Raw genomic sequence first — 22,960 nt, 5'->3', positions numbered from 1 at the left:
ATACCCTAGCCATTAACATCTTAAATCTGAGCTACAACAACCAGTTATACACTAGCCATTAACATCTCTAATCTGGGCTACAACCACCAGTTATACCCTAGCCATTAACATCTTTAGTCTCGGCTACAACCACCAGTTATACCCTAGCCATTTACATCTTAAATCTGGGCTACAACAACCAGTTATACCCTAGCCATTGACATCTTAAATCTGGGCTACAACCACCAGTTATACCCTAGCCATTAACATCTTTAATCTGGGCTACAACCACCAGTTATACCCTAGCCATTAACATCTTTAATCTGGGCTACAACCACCAGTTATACCCTAGCCATTAACATCTTTAATCTGAGCTACAACCACCAGTTATACCCTAGCCATTTACATCTTAAATCTGGGCTACAACCACCAGTTATACCCTAGCCATTAACATCTTTAATCTGGGCTACAACCACCAGTTATACCCTAGCCATTAACATCTTTAATCTGGGCTACAACAACCAGTTATACCCTAGCCATTAACATCTTTAATCTGTGCTACAACAACCAGTTATACCCTAGCCATTTACATCTTAAATCTGTGCTAAATAACCTGTTATACCCTAGCCATTTACATCTTAAATCTAGGCTACAACAACCAGTTATACCCTAGCCATTTACATCTCTAATCTAGTGCTAAAAACCAGTTATACCCTAGCCATTTACATCTCTAATCTAGGCTAAAGCAACCAGTTATACCCTAGCCATTTACATCTTTAATCAAGGCTACAACAACCAGTTATACCCTAGCCATTAACATCTTTAATCTAGGCAACAACCAGTTATACCCTAGGCATTAACATCTTTAATCTAGGCTACAACCACCAGTTATACCCTAGCCATTAACATCTTTAATCTAGGCTACAACCACCAGTTATACCCTAGCCATTAACATCTTAAATCTAGGCTACAACCACCAGTTATAAACTAGCCATTAACATCTTTAATCTAGGCTACAACAACCAGTTATACCCTAGCCATTAACATCTCTAATCTGTGCTACAACCACCAGTTATACCCTAGCCATTGACATCTCTAATCTAGGCTACAACCACCAGTTATACCCTAGCCATTAACATCTCTAATCTAGGCTACAATCACCAGTTATACCCTAGCCATTTACATCTCTAATCTAGGCTACAACCACCAGTTATACCCTAGCCATTAACATCTTTAATCTAGGCTACAACAACCAGTTATACCCTAGCCATTAACATCTCTAATCTAGGCTACAACCACCAGTTATACCCTAGCCATTAACATCTTTAATCTAGGCTACAACCACCAGTTATACCCTAGCCATTAACATCTGTAATCTAGGCTACAACCACCAGTTATACCCAGCCTCCAACTATTGACATCTCTAATCTAGGCTACAACCACCAGTTATACCCTAGCCATTAACATCTGTAATCTAGGCTACAACCACCAGTTATACCCCAGCTATTAACATCTGTAATCAGGGCTAAAACATCAATGTACAACCACATCTAGTAAACTATTCAAGACCACATGTGTCCTATCAACCTGTGAATAAAAGAAGCTAATTATATGAACAAAGTTGTTAAACATCTGTCTACACCTACAAGGTAATATATGCCATGCAATATATGTTCTAGGACATGGAAAGTGTTTCCGCTATGGATCTGCAGGCTACACATGGTTTACACTCCTGTGAATGTATTGTGTTCTTATAATGATCACATTTATATGAATACGAAATCTGGAACCAGATGTGAAACGATGACGGAAAACTGGATTTCTGCCTTGGTACTGATCAAACCAAAGAGAAAAAGACAACACTGAAATATTTCCAGATTTGAAGTGATAAATCAAAATGAAACCTACCTTATGAGGGCAAATCCATTACGAACCTGTGGACAGAATGTTGTTGACAGTGAACAGTGTGTATATACTCTCATGAGCAATTGGGCTATAATTATGATTACACATCTGTGATTCAAACTCACACCCTCAGAGTCAGGCATCTAATCGCCATTGGGCCATAATGTCTCTTATAATTAGGTGAGCAACTATCTTAATTCTCTTAATACTTGGGTCAGCAATGGCCTAACATTCTCTTATGCTCTTATAGTTTGTCTCACAGCCTCTGAACCATATCATTTTCCTTTCCTCTAAGTCCTCTCTTTTACACAAAAGCTCTAAATGAAGCAGCTCTTGATTGATCTCATAATATGTTTCTAGAGACTAGTCTACCAGGTGAACAGTATGCAATAATTCTCATATGATACTGAATAACATTACAGGTGTTAAAACATTCAGTTATCATCCTTTTCCATTGCCAATACCTCAATAAGTCCTATCCCTACATCAGTACAGGAGTTATCTTGCTTGTAAGGGCAAGTTATTGGAGTCCATTTTCAGTGTCGTGCCATTTATATGAGGTTAATGAAATGTTAGCAATTGATCTCCTGTATTTATGAGTTAAGATATAACACACTGGATGACAGAAGAAAGCGTATTTCAACGTATTTCAGTCCACTTACTTTTTCCTGAATGATGTGTTCCATTGTTTCCAGAGTACAGCCGATTGCAGCCAGGGCACACTCAAAGGAAGCCTGTAACCAACGGCAGCAACATCAACACACAGAATCATCCCAACAGATAACATCCTGGCTAGCTATTCTCGAAACATTCGTAGCCCTACGAACTTCTTAAGCCCATTCTTAAAACATTGGCTACGATCAAAGTTAAGAATTCTTAGGGCTAAGAATGTTTCGAGAATAAGGGCTCTGGTAGTCTCGACCGTAACTTCACTCACGTTATTGCAGTAGAAGGAATCGTATTTGGTGAAGAAATCCTGCAGTTCCTCCAGAGTCATGTTGGCTGTGGCCTTGGCCTTTTCCACCAGCTCCTCCCGAGTGTTGCAGAGTTACGAGGTCCTCCGTCGCATACCGCATCTGTCAGCAAGTTTGGGTTGTCTTTGATTACAGTGACAATATTACAAAGACACCTACCTACCTGCAAACAATCTTGTCTGACAAACCTGCTTAATGAGTGGACGATACTGCCCCATGCTATGTCTCATGACGGAAGTGAACAAACCTTATCAATCTGTTAAGTTACCTCTTACAACCAACAACAATGTACTGTGGTTTCTGGGATATACATGGCAACCCGATTCTTTTGATGCAATTTTCAGATACACTTGATGTAAGTTAACGTCACTGTGAATCATTTTTCAGTGATATCACACCCTGTCAGTTTCCCTGCTTTCAGTGATATCACACCCTGTCAGTTTCCCTGTTTTTAGTGATATCACAACGTCAGTTTCCCTGTTTTCAGTGATATAGAATCCTGTCAGTTTCCCTGTTTTCAGTGATATCACACCCTGTCAGTTTCCCTGTTTTCAGTGATATCATGCCCTGCCAGTTTCCCTGTTTTCAGTGATATCACACCCTGTCAGTTTCCCTGTTTTCAGTGATATCATGCCCTGCCAGTTTCCCTGTTTTCAGTGATATCACACCCTGTCAGTGATATCACACCCAGTTTCCCTGTTTTCAGTGATTCACACCCTGTCAGTTTCCCTGTTTTCAGTGATATCATGCCCTGTCCTGTCAGTTATCACCCCTCAGTTTCCCTGTTTTCAGTGATATCACACCCTGTCAGTTTCCCTGTGATATTTCATTGCCCTGTCAGTTTCCCTGTTTTCAGTGATATCACACCCTGCCCTGATATCACACCCTGTCAGTTTCCCAGTTTTGATAACATGCCCCAGTTTCCTGTTTTCAGTGATATCACACCCTGTCAGTTTCCCTGTTTTAAGTGATATCACACCCTGTCAGTTTCCCTGTTTTCAGTGATAACATGCCCTGTCAGTTTCCCTGTTTCCAGTGATATCATGCCGTCAGTTTCCCTGTTTTCAGTGATATCACACCCTGTCAGTTTCAGTGATTCACTGTTTTCAGTGATATCACACCCTGTCAGTTTCCCTGTTTTCAGTGATATCACACCCAGTCGGTTTCCCTCTTATCATAGCTCAGAGAATATGTGGAAATCCCAAACCATTAACAGCAGATCAGGGAGAATCAAGGGACACAACTCTGCACAAACATGCTGTCAGAGACTACTGGACCAGCTACACTCTGGACAATAGGAGTCCAGGCATTATGGCAAGAAAGTTCACCTGCAGGCGCTTGCACCTGTCCACCAGCCCCAGCTCACAACACCTGGCGTAGGGCTGCGTTATCCGGGCGGGATTCTCAGGGTAGCCTGGGATCCAATCACATTTGTGCTTAGTCATCACTTCATCATAGATGAAAGCCGTGCTGAAGGAGAATATTGAGTTAGTTGGAAGTGCAGACACCTGATTCATACATACATACATACTAACATTTGTATAGCGCCGATATCCAGCTCAGCTGCTCAAAGGTGCTTTGTTTTTCCCTCAATCACTGGATGTCAATCTCAACGGCATGTCGTATTATCAATCTCAACTCCCTTAGGAGTATACAACTCTTGCAGCCACTAGGCACCGAGTTAGGGTGGCTTTCCCATCTGTATGAGGTACCCATTGACAGCTGGGTAAACTGGGACACATAGTCACAGTACTTTGTCCATGTTTACTGCATGTTGCTGTACCCGCAACAAGGTGTTTGTACGTATTCATGTGGCCACCATCTGGTCATATACCTCAACGGACCGTGGTTGTTTTAAGTGCACAGGGTTGTGTACTGTACACTAGGGGTTGTGACAACACTGAAAGAGTCTGCACACAAAGTTGACTCCAAGGTTTTAACACCCGGTCACAGGTGGGCTCGATCCCATCACCTCAAGCTTGCTGGATCACTAGCCTGGCGCTTTAGACAGTTCGCCCAGCACGCCCCCATACAGGTGTGCATTGTGTGAAGAACCTACTAGTTCAGGAATTCACGTTATATATTACAGAGTGAGTCAGTCCTAGTGTCAATATATGTTTACTTAAGTGTCACCAGCATATATTGTACAAACATATATAAAAGGGTTTTTTAAAGATCTATATTTAGGTTAGGTTGAGTTGCTACAGCGTTGCAGCAAAAAAATGGGTTTCTAAAATGTTAATTTACATATAAAACAACAACTAAACAGATACTTTACTAACTGTGTAGCATTCACATATATCGGTCACACTGTGCAATGTCTGTACTGACTTACCCGTTTACAGATTTGGGCTTCCCTTCGTCGTCATCTTTCTGGAAACATCATCATGATAATAAAATCAAATACGCTGTTATGGATGAAAGACAGGAAATCTGTATTCACTGTATCATATTTCAACTACAAAGGCAAAACCTTATTGCCCCAGTAGGATTCTTATGAAAACTACAGTCTAACAAAAATGTAAACTTGTCACAAACCATGGATCAGTCTTGGCAATTCAACTTCACAAATTTACCCTGTAGTATCTCAAGGGACAAGTAACTTGTCAAAAGGGCATTAGTAAGAGTGCTATTCTGACAGAAAGAAAAACAGACACTCACAGTGCTATCCAGAGACTCTCACAGTGCTATCCAAACAGACAGACACTCACCGTGCTACACAGCCCCATTAGCATGGCCAAGTCCTCATCGTCGCTCTCCCTGGCCCGATCTGCATCTTGATTCTGAAATTAACATTTAACACTGCGTTTTATAATAATGTTTTTGATATAAGGATAAGCAATAATATAGCAAACAATATGTACGAGAAGTTTCTACAAAAATGAACATTAATAACAAATATATACCTGAGAATTCCAGGTGATTTCAATCATAGAGACAATGAGACATTGACCAGTAGAACTAGTATCTATTCATGACAAGTCCGGGAAACATGTGACCAAGTGGACAATGCTGTCCTTGTTTGCATTTACATTTAATTCTTATTACAGTTTCTCTAGTTTTATTCTTTCATTCTCTGTTAGACAACAAAGTCATATTCAGAAAAGTTTCATTTATAAAACCTGAAAGTTTCTATCTGGTAGCCTTTCAAACCTGTGTGTCAAACTATCATCTATCCTGAGTCTATGGTTAATAATGATTACTATTCTAAAGAATTTCATAAAATGAGAGCTGTTTACATTGTTTCTCTATTTTCTCTCAATGTACCTGAAGAATGTTATCAATACAAACCTGTCCCTGACAGTAAGTTCAGCAGAATCCTTTAGAGAGGAATGCGGACATGACCGATTTCCTGCCTACCTGTTAAGCCTTTGATGGTGTACACACACCATTACATTCAGACGTTGCTAGGGTTACCCGGCTATCAACTTGTTTCAACAGTCAATATCAGCTACCTCTATGGCTGACTTTGATACTGTAAATATCTATCCAGTACTAGTCACATAAACTGAAACAAACACGCTTTGAAATGTGTCTATCATAAAATATGTATGTCAAGAATAGATGACACTAAATCAAACACCCAACACACCTAGGGTATTGAACAACAAAAACGTGAAATAAATGTTCTCTCTGATTACATGAAAGTTCCCATTTTCAGATGTCAAGCCCAACAACCTCATCACCTTGACTGGCCTGTTGGTGGCCACCTCTGCTGCACCTCTGCTGCAGGGTACTCATCACCTTGACTGGCCTGTTGGTGGCCACCTCTGCTGCAGGGTAGAGAGTCAAGGCTCTGTAGCTCACTCGCCTCACATGTTGCTAGTAGATACAAGCGACATTAACTGTCCTAGCAAGCACAAGCCTAAACTGTAAGACTAGTTTTCCAAATGTTACCAATAACAAAATTAAAAACGAATGTGCTCATTTTGTTCAAATATAATAAAGAAATAAAAGAAAGGTTTTTTTCAGAACAAACGATTTCCACAATCATCCAGTGTAAATTCCCATATTATAAGGACATGCTTGTAGACCTATGATACCAAGTGGAAGAGTTGAGTGTCTCCTGCCCCACTGGTGGAACCTGTCACATACACTGGCACAGTCAATCGCTCACTTTAAATTGTTTCATGAAACTAATTCCAGTAGCCCTAGCATGGCATTTAAAAGCTAAACTAAACAGAAACTGGACATGGAGGAATCTTTGACCACATCAAGGAGCCTGGCCACCCTGCCTCTTACAACAGGTAGACCTTGATAAGGGCCAACTCTGACCTGCATCTCTGGATGGGGATTCTGTTGTGGTTAAGTATTCTTCCAATTCTTACCTCCTCCTGCTGATCCATGTTTAAAACCAGTAGCTAGCCGAGGCTGGGAACGTCTGTCTATGCAGCCATTGTCAACACATGAACTGAAAGTAAATCAATTACAGTGAATAATGGGAAACATTACTCTCACTCAGTAACATGGGTGACAGGTAACTGGGAAACATGTATTGGTGATCTCAGTAACATGGGTAACAGGTAACTCCCCAACCAATACATGTATTGGTGATCTCAGTAACATGGGTAACAGGTAACTCCCCAACCAATACATGTATTGGTGATCTCAGTAACATGGGTAACAGGTAACTCCCCAACCAAGATATGTATTGGTGATCTCAGTAACATGGGTAACAGGTAACTCCCCAACCAATGGGTAACAGGTAACTCCCCAACCACCTATATGTATTGGTGATCTCAGTAACATGGGTAACAGGTAACTCCCCAACCAAGATATGTATTGGTGATCTCAGTAACATGGGTGATCATGTATTGGTGATCAGTAACATGGGTAACAGGTAACTCCCCAACCAATACATGTATTGGTGATCTCAGTAACATGGGTAACAGGTAACTCCCCAACCAATACATGTATTGGTGATCTCAGTAACATGGGTAACAGGTAACTCCCCAACCAATACATGTATTGGTGATCTATGTATTGGTGATCTCAGTCACAGGTAACTCCCCAAACATGGGTAACAGGTAACTAACTCCCCAACCAAGATATGTATTGGTGATCTCAGTAACATGGGTAACAGGTAACTCCCCAACCAAGATATGTATTGGTGATCTCAGTAACATGGGTAACAGGTAACTCCCCAACCAAGATATGTATTGGTGATCTCAGTAACATGGGTAACAGGTAACTCCCCAACCAATACATGTATTGGTGATCTCAGTAACATGGGTAACAGGTAACTCCCCAACCAATATATGTATTGGTGATCTAACTCCCCAATAATACATGTATTGGTGATCTCAGTCAACATGGATAACAGGTAACTCCCAACCAGGATGTATGTGGTGATCTCAGTGGTAACAATAACCAATGCTACCCGCAGTAACATGTAACATGGACAGGTAACTCCCCAACCAATACATATGTATTGGTGATCTCAGTAACATGGGTAACAGGTAACTCCCCAACCAATATATGTATTGGTGATCTCAGTAACATGGGTAACAGGTAACTCCCCAACCAATGTATTGGTAACATGGGTTGGTGATCTCAGTAACATGGAGGAATGAAGCATTACATCCTATTCCCCAATAAGGAATGAAGCATTACATCCTATTCCCCAATAAGGAATGAAGCATTACACATCCCTATTACATCCTATTCCCCAATAAGGAATGAAGCATTACATCCTATTCCCCAATAAGGAATGTAGCATTACATCCTATTACATCCCAATAAGGAATGAAGCATTACATCCTATTCCCCAATGAAGCATTACATCCTATTCCCCAATGATATGAGCATTACATCCTATTCCTAAATAAGGAATGAAGCATTACATCCTATTCCTAAATAAGGAATGTAGCATTACATCCTATTCCCCAATAAGGAATGAAGCATTACATCCTATTCCCCAATAAGGAATGTAGCATTACATCCTATTCCCCAATAAGGAATGAAGCATTACATCCTATTCCTAAATAAGGAATGAAGCATTACATCCTATTCCCCAATAAGGAATGAAGCATTACATCCTATTCCCCAATAAGGAATGAAGCATTACATCCTATTCCCCAATAAGGAATGTAGCATTACATCCTATTCCCCAATAAGGAATGTAGCATTACATCCTATTCCCCAATAAGGAATGTAGCATTACATCCTATTCCCCAATAAGGAATGTAGCATTACATCCTATTCCCCAATAAGGAATGTAGCATTACATCCTATTCCTCAATAAGGAATGAAGCATTACATCCTATTCCCCAATAAGGAATGAAGCATTTTTCAACAATGAATGAAGCATTACCAGAGTATGAAATAAGGCCCGTCCAACTGAGACGGGCTATATTTCTCATGGACGGTTTAAATTTACAGTTAGCCAGCCCGATGGTCTGGTAAATATTTTTTACATATTCCATACATCGGAGTAAATTCACCATATCTAGGTGTCTGCTCTGGTTAAATCCATTTTTTGGATGGTAACATCTTGAAGGTACCAGCCCTGATGTCTGGCTGGGTTTTTGGCTTATTTCATACACTGGCATTATGGCCTATTTCCTCAATAGAGAATAAGGCATTAGAGCCTATTCTCAACATGGAATGAAGCATTACAGTCTATTTCTCAATATGGAAAGAAGCAATACATCCTTTAACTCGATTCGTAAGGAAGCTTTACATCCTTTTACTCAGTACAGAATGAAGCATTGCTGGTCTGACTGACAGTAAAATATGTCCAACAAGTCACTTCCACCAAGCTATCATATTCACATGAATATCATGAAATTTCTGCTGACTTTCCAGGCTGAATATCAGTTGATGAGCATGTCAAGAGTAATGCATGTTTAGGTTCAAGCAGGCCAATGACGAACTACAGTGTCACAAATATAAACCCACTGGTCAGAAGCTGAGGAAGGCTTCACGTGACTCTTGACCCAGGAACATGTGATCATATCGTGTAACATACAAACATAAATGTTACCCGGTCGGACTGGGTTGATGTGTACAGACAAGGTGTCCCTGTAGGTATGAAGTGTATGGATGGTTCTGGATAGTCAGCATTCATGGCATGCCTCGTCCCTGGCCCCGTGACAGTAAGGATGTGCTCAGCATCAGTTTACATGTGTTAGCCAGGAACAGTATCTAGACCAGCACAGTTAAATGATTGCTCAGGAACGTGCCTGACACAAAAACACTTGAGAGACTGTGGCATATGCTACATACTAAATGGCTCTGTGTAGTCAACGAGATTGTGGCCCAACATTTCACCCACCACTTGGCCCACAGTTTGATCCACTGTTTGGCCCACGTGGCCCACCACTGGACCCACCCCTTAGGGCACCACCTGACCACCACATTGCCCACCACTTGACCCACCACTTGGGGCACCACTTGGCCCACCGCTTGGGGCACAACTTGACACAACACTTAGCCCAGGGGACTGTTCTATCACTACTGCTTCTACAACCTACTACCTACTCCTTCTACAGAAAGAAGAGGCAAACATTAATATTCTTGCAACATCCATCATATTCAGCAAAAAACGTTTTCACTGAGGTGACCCTATGTCCTGCATAATGTTCATATAAGATGTGTATTGTCGTGTACATGTCATGTATCTGCTATATGTGTGGGTGTCGGAATCAACCTGTATTTTGAAGAGAGAGAGTATATGTCAGATTCTTATAGTCGAACATTCATAGTCTATCTGCAGTATGCAGATTTGAGACATTGCTTTCATCAGCTTGAAGATGAATCACAGCCTGTTTGTCTAGTTGTTGATGTTGATGTTGCAATCAGTTGAGTGATATCTGAGGGTGGTGTAATCTTGAGAAGCTTAAACGTGTACCAGTATATCCAGCTAGAACATAATGTTTGCTTGTGTGTCCTCTAATGTCTAACTCAGCAATATTCCAGTAATGTACAGAAATGTCTGTGTCATACCGTCACATGTATCAGTAATGTACAGAAATGTCTTTGTCATACCATCACATGTATCAGTAATGTACAGAAATGTCTGTGTCATACCGTCACATGTATCAGTAATGTACAGAAATGTCTGTGTCATACCGTCACATGTATCAGTAATGTACAGAAATGTCTGTGTCATACCGTCACATGTATCAGTAATGTACAGAAATGTCTGTGTCAGAAATGTCTGTCACCGTCACATGTATCAGTAATATACAGAAATGTCTGTGTCGTATCATGTATCAGTAATGTACAGAAATGTCTGTGTCGTACTGTCACATGTATCAGTAATGTACAGAAATGTCTGTGTCGTACCATCACATGTATCAGTAATGTTCAGAAATGTCTGTGTCATACCGTCACATGTATCAGTAATGTACAGAGATGTCTGTGTCGTACCGTCAAATGTATCAGTAACGTACAGAGATGTCTGTGTCGTACTGTCACATGTATCAGTAATGTACAGAAATGTCTGTGTCATACCATCAAATGTATCAGTAACATACAGAAATGTCTGTGTCGTACCGTCACATGTATCAGTAATGTACAGAAATGTCTGTCATACCGTCACATGTATCAGTAATGTACAGAGATGTCTGTGTCATACCGTCAAATGTATCAGTAGCGTACAGAGATGTCTGTGTCGTACCGTCAAATGTATCAGTAACATACAGAAATGTCTGTGTCGTACTGTCACATGTATCAGTAATGTACAGAAATGTCTGTGTCATACCGTCACATGTATCAGTAATGTACAGAGCTGTCTGTGTCGTACCGTCACATGTATTCACTCAACATATATTACCACTCATTCATTATATATACTATCCCAAAAAAGAAACGCATAGGCATTTTGTATTTTTTAAAATCTATTAATTACCTATTGTGTTCAAACAATCGTCAAAATATGTAACAAAAGTGTTGATAACATGATTTTACACAATTACACAGGTAGAAAATCGTCTGTACCTGAAAAATGTAATTTTCTGAGTAAAATTGATATTTTATACTTATCCTGACTCATGCTTATTATGCTTGTCTCCTCCTTCTATGCGAATGATAGTGGAACACTTGAAAACTCTTGTAGTTCCCTTTAAAGCGGACATAAAAGTACACTCACCCACGAGTTGCCTCCCTTGCATAGTTTCCCGCCAAAACAGTCACATGACAAACCATTCTTGTCACTCTCTCCATAATATGCCCAACACGTGGATTTACCATGAAATCCGAAGAGCCATCAGTGGGGAGGTTGGGAGGGCTTGACATCATGAGTCAGGATAAGTATAAAATAACAATTATATTCAGAAAATTACATATTTTTCCTTATCCTGACTCATGCTTATTATGCTTCCAGAATCCGATGGATTGGTGGTGGGTCAGGTCACCTTATCACATTTATTGGCTGTACTAGATACGTCCTGTATCTGCCCCCATGGGAACTATCATACGGCACTTCTCGACAATCTTGTTCTTCCAACTTCCATCTGCCAACTCGGGGGTACCACATCTTGTCAGACTTCTTTAAGACAAGTGAATCTACGATTCATGTGGATTTATACTAGTGTATCCTTACTAGATATCTATAACAACTCAAATAAGAAGTATCTTCTTCTTATCGTAAGAGTTGCGACCCTTTTCGAGTACAAGTACTTCCATACAAGTACAGGGTCTAAATCACTCATGTTAGTCTGCTCTAGACGTAAACATGGACTCTCAACCAAGATTCTCCAGAGCGAAGGTTATCAACAAGTCAAGAGGGTGAGATTTCCAATTCAATGGCTCTATGGAATCATTAGTTGTTGTTCAACAACAAGTGGCCCAAATTGGTGAATGCCGGAGACGTCTTCGGTGGCAATGTCTCTCAGGTAGTGGTTGGCAAACACCATGTCAGATTTCCAAAAGCAGCCCTCCATTATTGATGCTATCGAGCAATTCCCATGCAGAGCGAGAGTAGGCATCAGAGCTCTAACTTCGTGTGGGTTGGATGCACTCGGAGGTGGTAATCCTGCTGCTTTGTAGGCCCTTAGCATAACGGCTCTCATCCATACGGATATTGTTGTTCTGGAGACTTCTGTGGATGTCTCTGTAGACAACGGGATGAACAGGCGCTTGAACTTCTGTCTCCTTGTTCTTGTCCGGTTAAGGTAAATTTTAAAAGTTCTGACCAGGCATTGAGATAAAGCTTGTACATCCTCTGGCCCGAGGATTGTTGATAATGCTGGTACATGGAACTGTCTATCTGGTTGACCAGGTAGTTGATTCTTTGCCACAAAATCCCATCTAAGTCCTAAATGTGCTACTGCATGATGTCCTGTGTCAAACCGTGTTCGTCCAAAATCCAGCGCATGTATCTCTGATACTCGGGCTGCCGTGGCTAAGGCGAGTAGAAACAGCGTTTTCTGCGTAAATAGTTCGAGTAATGTTTGCTCTAACGGCTCGTAGGTATCACTGGTGAGATGTTGTAGTACTACATTGAGATCCCACGCAGGTGCCTTGAATTTTTTTTGCTGGTCTTCCAGCTTAAAAGAACATAGTAAGGCCAGTAGTTCTGGTACTTTCATCAATTTGATGCCTGTCTTCATGGTCAGTACTGTGCTAATAGTCGCCAAGTACGTAGATAAGGTCGAACCTTTCAGCCTCTTAGTCTGTCATAGATGACATAAATAATCCGCCACTTGAGGATGAGATGCTTTCATTGCTGTGAAACCCTTGTGCCGAGCATATTGCTGAAACCTCTGCCATTTATCATCATACAGGTCGCGAGTAGATCTGCGAAGAGCTAGAGTGACCGCTCTCGCTGCTCTGGCAGAATATCCTCTCTTCCTCAGGCAAGTTTTGATACTGTCCATGCGTGAAGCTGGAACACTGCCGGATTCCCGTGAACTTGCTTGGTGTGCGGATGAATCAGTAGGTTTGGCCATTCTGGTAGTTTCAGGGTTGGCTTTCCTAGTTCTTGAATGAGATCTGGGAACCACACTCTTGCTGGCCAAAAGGGCGTGACCAAAATTAGTTGGAGGACTGTAGTCTGCCTGATTTTCTCGAGTACTTGCGGAATTAGAACCGGTGGTGGAAACGCGTATGCGTTTAGTCCTTCCCACGACATGTTCAATGCAGATGTTCAGCTCATATCCAGATGTTCAGCTTGTCCACAATGTCGAACAGATGAAATGTCTGTTGATGTAAAATGCCACTGTGGAGTTGTCCGTGTGCACTGTCAATACTTTGTTGATCAGAGACTTCGACCAATGTTGTAAGGTGTTGATGACTGCTTTCATCTCTAGATGATTGATGTGCAGATGTCGTTCCCTTTCCGACCACCTTCCTGCAGCTACCTTGCTCTCGAGGTGTGCTCCCCATCCTTGCAGAGACGCATCCACGTACAGATGTGTGTCGCAAACCAGCTCTTGTAAATAAGTTCCTCCGCAAACATTCGACTTGTGAGTCCACCATAACAGGAACTTTTGTAGACTCTCCGGTAGAGTTATCAACTCTGTACTGTAGAGGTGAGCGTTCAAAAATCGCTGCAACGGACGATGATCCTTATCCCTAGGAATTGTAGATCCTGTGTGGGTTCCAATTCCGATTTCCGTACATTTACTAGCCAACCCAGTTGCGTAGCCTGAGCTGACAGGCTACCTGATGAGCTTGAATACCGTCGTCCAGGTAAAAAGCACTGCGTAGACCTTGATGATGTAGAAAGGCGACTATGGGCTTGGATACTCGTGTAAACAACCACGGGGACGAAGATATTCCAAATGGCAGGACTTTCCACTGGAAATGTCGCCCTTGAAACAGGAATCACAGATACTTTCTTGAATCCTGATGTATGGGGATGTGTAGGTACGCATCCTGCAGGTCTATGCTGGCTAGATAATCTGCTGGACGAATGAGTTGAGGAAGATGGATCATCTTGAACTTCTCAGGTTTTAGGAGGTAATCTAGGTTGAACTTCTTCATGTTGTAGATCAGACTGAACTTCTCCTCGGAATTCCTCTTGGGTACCAAGAAAACTGGGGAATAAAATCTGGGTGTTAGACGGAGGCGTGGCCTTCAGTTGAACTCTGTAACCTTCTCGAAGGATCTGTGATACATAGTCGTCCTGTAGTATTCCCCAATTTTCCCAGTAACGCTGCAGATGTCCACCCACTGTCGACAGTTGTACAGGGACAGCTGGGGGTGGAAGACTACAGTCGTTCCGAACCCCATCTTCAACGTCTAGACTCCCTGGAACCTCTGGGGGTGCGTCCTCACCCCGAGGTATTCCTGGTATTCCCGGCTGGCCGACGAAAGGAACCTCTTGCCCCCCTGGAACTGGAATATTTCCTCTCCTTGGCCTTTTGGATATTCGCGAACTTGGATTTGTTGCTGTAATGATGAGACGTCTGGTGGATGACATTCGCTAAGGTGTCGATCAACTTGATCATCATCACTTCTCTAGAGTAGTGAGTAGTAGGCGCTGACCATGGGGCCCTCAGGAGTGACTTGGTATATCTTTCGTTCAAGTTGCAGGATGGCAGAAGACCTTGTCTTTGTAACAGAGTAAGGCCCGCAGATATAGATGCCAAGTGGTCCGACATGAACTGTTGATCCCTCTTCTGGGTGAGAAGTGCAGATAATATCATCCTATCCTCATCTGAACGAGAGTTCTGGAACTTTGTGATGAGTGCCTCGTTGATTGCTCTCGATCTAGCCAGGCAGAAGAATGTGCATCTAGTTGTGGTATCCAACTGTGCAATCTTCTTATCTTCCACTTCATATTTACTGCGACTATCGTTGATAAGTCAGTAATTTTCATCCAAGTCCGAGGCTCTTACAAACAGCTCCATGTGGTGAAGAGGGAATCTTCGCCCATTAAAAGCTGATACGTGCTGGTTCTGTGACTTCGCTGCTTTCTCGAAAGCTGAGCTGAGGCTTGCCGGGACTCTTACGATCAGCTCAATAGGCGGGATCGTGAGCGAATCAAAATCGTCATTAACCATTCTGTAAGTGAGTGCTTCATTCCGTTCCTTGGATGGAGACGCTAAGTTGAGACCACTCGCGATCCATGAAGTAGCTGCTGCATCGGCGAAGATCCCGTCGCTCTCTTCATCCTTGTCTGACGAGCTGTGTCTATGCGAATCCTTTCACACATGCTCCAATCGTGAGTTCTTCCTAGGGTCCCTTCGCGAATGCTCATCATGGCTGGAATCTCGTGTTCGCGAACGATCGTCCCTGTAGGCCGGTGAAGTAGATCTGTGACTGTGAGATCTGCTTGATACTGACGTGGTGCGTTCGCGCCTTGGAGGAGCTTCCCTGGAGATGGAACGGCGACCTTCTCGAACTGAATCCTCCTCATCCACATTCGCGGATCATTCCAGACTGCACAACATTGAATCCTCAGTAGGTGAAGACCTTCTCGAACGCTGGTGATCCTGCGTCGTGCCTGCGTTCGACGAACGATGATCCGCGACTGCTGTGTTCGCCAACTGATGATCCACGAGTGCTGCCTACTGTGGTGGGGATTCTCTTCTGGGTACTGCTATCGCCGAAGCTTGCTGTAGCCTCTTCTCTTCGGCAAACCTCTGTTCCATCAAGGACAGCATCTGCTGGGTGAATTGCTTCATAAACGCACCCAGGTCAAAGTTCTGCACTGACTGATGTGGAGTAGACGACACATCTGAGAACATGGACTCAACTTCTAATCTGCATTGTGATCGAGGTAAAGAAATACTGATGTTCTCTCTGGCACCCGATGTCTGCAAAGCTGACGGACAATCTCTAATCATCTGCTGCGCTGATGAAGAGGCCGGAGACATAGATCTTGCCGACGACGGCTGCTACGACGCTTTGCTGGCTAAGATAACTTCTGGCAGCAAAATCGGAAGGTCGTCGAAGACGTCTGCCTCTGCCGGGGGGACGATATCTTCGTTGAATGACGTCTGATGAGCAGGTCTAGTAGAGCTGGAAGACTTCAAAGACAATTTCGACGCCGACGTCTTCTTCTTCTGTGATGGCTTATGCTTCTTAGACTGCGATGAAGCCAACTCAATGCTGCCCTCTTCTTCGTAACAGAAGACTGCCCCTGTGACGAACCTGGTAAATCACTAGAAATATTAGTTTCATTTGCACGGTTACTGACGTTATCTGTCGTTTTATCCGTCATGCCTTGTGATAACCTCCGCACCTTGTCCTTAGTACGTCTAAATAAGGCCAACAAATAAATATTAAATCGCAACGTAGATAAAATAATACAATATTGACAGTGAGAGCTGGAAGAGCATTGATTTGTACAAGAAGGACAAAGGGGGTGCGGATCAGCCGCAGACAGCCTGTACCTGCAAAGAGAACACGATTTCATCAAATGTAAACAACAACATACATGTGATGAAAAACAACAATAATTACGTAAATTTGGACATAATTCCTATATACAATGAAGAATAATACAGACCGAAAACCGTATACAGCTAAATTTTGACTAAAGGGTCGAAATATAAAAGGATATTGTGCTGTATAGGGACTCCCAAGCTCCCACAACCATCCACCAGGGCGATGGAGGAGAGAGTGACAAGCATGGTTGGTCATGTGACTGTTTTGGCGGGAAACTAAGCAAGGGAGGCAACTTGTGGGCGAGTGTACTTTTACATCCGCTTTAAAGGGAACTACAAGGGATTTCAAGTGTTCCACTATCATTCGCATAGAAGGAGGAGACAAGCATAATAAGCATGAGTCAGGATAAGGAAAAATTGTTGATTTTGATGAGATTTCTTACAAGGATTAAAAAGACACAACGCAACAGATATCACCTTCCAATTGAAATTGTTCAGCAAAGAGCATGCACTGTCTTGCTATAAAAATCCAGAATACTTTTAGAAATCGGCATTCATTTTGTAGGTGTTTCAAGGTCAAATCACTACGCCACGTCTTGACGCTGCGACACGGAACATCGCCATTGAAAGAATACACGCTAGAGATTAACAATCTTATGTTGCCAGACGTCTGAATGTTAGTCTGAGCACAGTATCACGGCTTGCAGCTCGTTACAACCAAACAGGTAGAACAAATGACCGTCCCCGTACAGGCAGACATCGAGTCACCACTGCAGCCCAAGATAGGTACGTCCGGGTACTACATCTGCGTGTTCGTACTGCCACAGGTGAGAGCACAGCAGCCAGGGTGCCTGGACTTCGGAGGATACCAGGTCAAACTGTACGGAACAGGTTGAGAGAGACTGGACTGAGATACAGGAGACCAGACGTCAGGACTGTGCTATATCGTCACCATTGCGCTCAGCGTCTCCATTATCTAAAATTATCCACTTGGTTGTATAGACATTTCCTGATGTAAAAATTCATGTACTAAAGTCTATTTGTGGACGAGTTATACATGTTTGAAAATACAACATTTTCGCAACAGATTTCTGGCCTAGGTTATTCTTTTTTGGGATAGTATATCATTTTATGATCCCATATTTCACAAGATGTGACTTCACTGGCAGCTTCTGTGTTGTCAACAAGAACTGTCTCACTATCACAAGAGAGACACAAACTAAGAATAAAGATACAAGACATAACTTTATTATTAAATTTGAGCAATAAAGTTTGAAACAGAGATCACTAAAACATAACTAACCACTACAAAAAAATCAAAAAAATATCTAAAATCATTTCTGAAAAGTTTCAAAACTTCTGAGAATATTTTTGTTTCTCATTACCGCCCAACCAAAAAATTTGACTAGACCCTAAGATAAAAAAAACACAACCTACACTAGAGAAAATGCAACTTTGTCTCTCAAAATATGCATGAATATTTCTAACTTCTAAGTTTTGATTTTCTGTTGCAGAAAAAGTGAAAATTTCCTCAGAAATCAAGGGTTTTGGACATAAAATCATAAAATGTAAAAATGAAATCCGCTCACCCGACCCATATTTGTTTTAAAAAGTGATGAGAAATGGCCTAAGAGATAGATAAAACGCGTGTGGGAGACTTAGTGGACGGAAATATAGCAAGTCAGTGAGGCAAACCAAAACATATTTCATCCTCACAAAGAGTCATGGCCACGCTCGGAACCTCAGAAGCGACTGATACAGATTTTAGCTTCATTGACTTTCATATTACACATCTGACTATAAAATCTCATTAACCATATGAACATTTTTTTACCCATATGGTGAAACATAACCGGTGTCCTATATATCATATGTGGACATGTGCACATGCAGGCACGTAGCAAGCCGATGTTTTCATGTAAGTCCAATAGGTTGCAAAGCTTTATATTTAGATAGTATTGAGGGATACTTTTGCCTAGCCTGTGACGTCAATAAGCAATTGAATGTTTCATCAATGAAGGGGGCTGTTGACACTTGCTTACGGTGTTTTACTGCACAAACGTACATGAAGGAAATGAATAATAAAGAAATTATTACACTTGAGCAAGTGTGTCATACGTACATGACTTGTACGTAACTTGTGCAAAGTTTCACTCTCGTTTCAAGCAATACAAAATTTCACACTCGCTTCATATAAGTCGTATGACACAATTGCTTCTGTATTAATCTCTATGTATGTACCATCTGAATGAATGAATGAAAGAACATGTAAATGCATTATTTACAATATATTATTTCAGTGTAGATAATGAAAGCATGTGATGACGCAGCAATAAATACACATTAGAACCAGACAATCCAGTGACTGACAGATTGGAATCAATAAACCTAACTGGGACAGGATGCCATGCATCAACCAAGTCAACAAGCCTGACCAGCTGATCCTGTTAGTTCCTCTTACAGCCAGCATTGGGATGCTGAAGACCAGTTCAAACCCAAATCTAGACAGGTCTAGTCCATGCAGTCCGCTGTCTTGACAACTATATAGGTGATACTTTAAACTGAAACTTGTCCTTTTGTCTCCCTTGGAGTTGTGTAAATTTCCTCTGAGCAATGCCGACAAACCTTGCACTACCAGGAACTAGTTGAAGAAGCCTCCCACAGAGCTAGTGTGAACCAAGCTATGTCATCCAGACACTCAGTTACATGCTTGTCCCTTCTGCCGTGTACACTCAGCGAATGCCACCCACAGCATCCGTGGGGACACTTCAACACCTTCTCACACGTCCTTTACTGCAGTACAGTACAGTCATAGGCTGATTCCTGCTATTCTCAACCGCATGCAAATACCGATTCTAACACTGTACGCGTATTGCGACATTTCCCCATATTGCCACAATATGTATGTAGCTATGTTCTGTTTACACTCATTCAAAACATTAGAAAAGTGATGTGTAAAAATTGTAAACAAGAAATGTCAGAACGTAAACTTTACCATGTGAAACGTTGTCGGCTAGAGTTACTTCCCCTGATTAACCCCTCGCTGCACAAGAGAAGATAATTCCGACTAGGCGAAGCAAAATAAAATCCATACTGCAGTAGGGCCTGCAAAGAAAATGCCTTCTTGAAATTGATACGCCTCAGTACATGTATCTGAAATACAGTTTGGAACAGACACGTTGATTTTCTAATGTCTTTGTACAGTTATCGTTCATATGTTACTCTTGATAAATTTGTTTGTGTTTTGAAGAGAGAACCGTACCAGCAATGCATGCCAAAATACAAGACGTTTTGTACTAGGATGTGTAGAAAAGTTTCAACAATTTCCAATAAACAACGCAAGATCGTAATTTCCTCATAAAATATAGTCTCTGTTGGCACTTTCTCTACAGAGCTTCAGTATTGCTATCCCAGTTCAGTTATCATCAATAATAGTGCCAAGATACTTATATTCCGGCAAAATTTATACAGGAGTATCCCTCATATGATCCTATTCTACATGCTTTTTCCCTCTTTCTAAAATCAAATATAATTAATTTCTTTTGTTTTCTTAACATTTAAGTGAGGAAAGTTGTTCTGACTCCAATCTGTAAGATTAGAGATTTCTGATGGATAGCCATCTTTTGTGATAACCATTCCATACAGCAATGTGTGCAGCGTCGTTGTTCCTTATCACTTAATACGTAATAATTTCCCCGTGTATAGGTTTTATTGCTACACCGATATTGTGGCGAAATCGTTGGGTCCATATCTGGACCCGGCAAGATAACCCATATCGTCCCGGCTCCCAGTGGGGAAGATAACCCATATCGTCCCTGCTCCCAGTGGGGAAGATAACCCATATCGTCCCGGCTCCCAGTGGGGAAGATAACCCATATCGTCCCGGCTCCCAGTGGGGAAGATAACCTATATTTGACCCCTCAATTTTGTGTACGACGTCATGGAACTTAATACAATAACTAATAGTTAAAATACATGGAATTATCATGAAACGGTCCTCCTATTCTCAGAAATTTGCGGGCCGCTGCAAATGATATTTGACCGCTCAACCTTAACGACGGGCCCCTATTGTGGTTGGACCAAAACCGAACACCGAAAACTGACCTTGTGCCTTTACTTTGACGTGTTGCAGGCTATGGTCTTGTCAAAGGCCAAGGTCGAATATCGTCACGTTCTGTTATGACGTCCCTTGAATTGTTCGATGACGTAATTGCATTCGGTCAGTCAACCCCGTCAGAAGTTGGTTTTGAGTAAACTTATAGTCACAATCCTTCATTGTTTCTTTTTTCTTTTCAGCACAAATTGCATGTATTTTAGCAATAATAACGGCAATGCTATTTTGAGGGCATTATCATTTGCAGAAGCCCTCAGTCTTTTTCAACTGCCCTCCTTCGTCAGGCAGTTAATGGAAGACCTAGGGCTTCTGCAAATGATAATGCCCTCAAAAATAGCATTACCTTATAATAACGTGATGTGTTCCATGACGTCAGATTTAGTTGCGGCAACATCTGATGGAAATGGCAGGTGATCGGGCGCTACCGTCGCTTTCCAATAGATTGATGGAACCAGATTAATTAGTGGAACGGGTGGAAATTCCTTAGGATGAATTTATTGTGACACGGACGTATGTTGAAAGTATGAAAAACGGAAAACACAAGAAGAAAAACGGAATATGATGTGAAGATGCTCGACACCTGACTGCTATCGGAGAAGGAGAATCGGGACGTTTAGCAAATGGATTCAAAAGTATTGGACCTGTATCTTTCAAGCATTTTTATGTCAGTAAGGGCGAGGGTAAACGATTCAAACGTATTCAACGTCCGCTAATCGACAGCGACACCAACGATGAATTAACGTGTGCAAATGACATTCTACAGTTGTTGAATTAATGTTGAATAAAATCTGATCGGGGCGGGGTTTTTAGGTATAAAAGGTTTTACAAATGATAGATTCTTGCTTGGTTAGCATTAAGTGATAAAACTAATAAGACCCTTCCTTTTCCATATCTTGCTTAGGCCGACGTCCAGGGGCGGATACAGGATTTTCGTTTGGGGGTGTGTGTGGGTGGGTGGGTGGGGGTGCACCCCAATCCTCGGAACCCTGGGCATAAAACATGTAGTACACCCCACCCCCACCCCCTCTGGATCCGCGCATGGACGTCAGATATGGGTCGAGGGATGATACGGTTCAAGATATGGAAAAGGGAAGGTCATAATCTCCAAATACAGTATAAACACAGATATATAGAGAATCTCACCCGAGTGTCTTTAGATATCAAAAATATCACCACGAGTTGATAAAGTAACAAATGGTTGAGGCTTGCTTGGCTTTTATCAACGATTGTTGATATATTTGATATCAGAAGACACGAGGGTGAGATTCAATTTATCATAGAAAATCACTCTTCATTAGCTTTCAATGAAAATGTACATCTCTGAACACGGTACTGCCATATTACACTTGCAGTGCAGCGATGTCATAGCATTGTGACGTCATCAGGTTTTTTGACGTCAGAGCATTGTGAGTTATGTAATTGATGTAGTCAGGGCATTGTACAAAATCAGTAGTTATAAGCACAGCCCAGTGATACGAAACTAAAAACACGAAACTAGTAATAATCATCCTTTCTTTGTCTGTTACGTCTGTCACTTGAGGTTCATACATTTCATTATAAGGTTTATAGCTATACAGGTTCATATAACGATACTTTGTGTTGATCTGTAGCGCGAGATTATGGCTGGATGTATTGCAAGTATATTTTTGTTTCAAATTTTATTTAAAGTTTTCAACTTAAGTATCACTGTTTGTGCTTAATAGCAT

The 22,960-nt window shown here is 41.7% G+C and overlaps 1 protein-coding gene across 1 annotated transcript in view; it reads right to left on the bottom strand.

Annotated features, from left to right (window-relative positions):
- The window catches only part of LOC124286078 (histone deacetylase 6-like), a 58,959-nt gene extending 38,757 nt beyond the window's left edge, over window positions 1–20,202 (bottom strand). Inside the window, 9 exon segments of the mRNA XM_046722403.1 lie at window positions 1,888–1,913; window positions 2,547–2,618; window positions 2,822–2,917; window positions 2,919–2,960; window positions 4,187–4,328; window positions 5,194–5,231; window positions 5,570–5,641; window positions 7,187–7,269; window positions 20,136–20,202. Coding sequence (XP_046578359.1) covers window positions 1,888–1,913; window positions 2,547–2,618; window positions 2,822–2,917; window positions 2,919–2,960; window positions 4,187–4,328; window positions 5,194–5,231; window positions 5,570–5,641; window positions 7,187–7,204 — 506 coding nt within the window. The 5' untranslated portion in view covers window positions 7,205–7,269; window positions 20,136–20,202.
- Between the last annotated feature and the right edge of the window lie 2,758 nt (window positions 20,203–22,960).

This window comes from Haliotis rubra, unplaced genomic scaffold (genome assembly GCF_003918875.1).
Source record: "Haliotis rubra isolate DU_JTF1 unplaced genomic scaffold, ASM391887v1 Scf375, whole genome shotgun sequence".
Classification (NCBI taxonomy): Eukaryota; Metazoa; Mollusca; class Gastropoda; order Lepetellida; family Haliotidae; genus Haliotis; species Haliotis rubra.
This window is presented reverse-complemented; position numbering and strand designations above follow the sequence as displayed.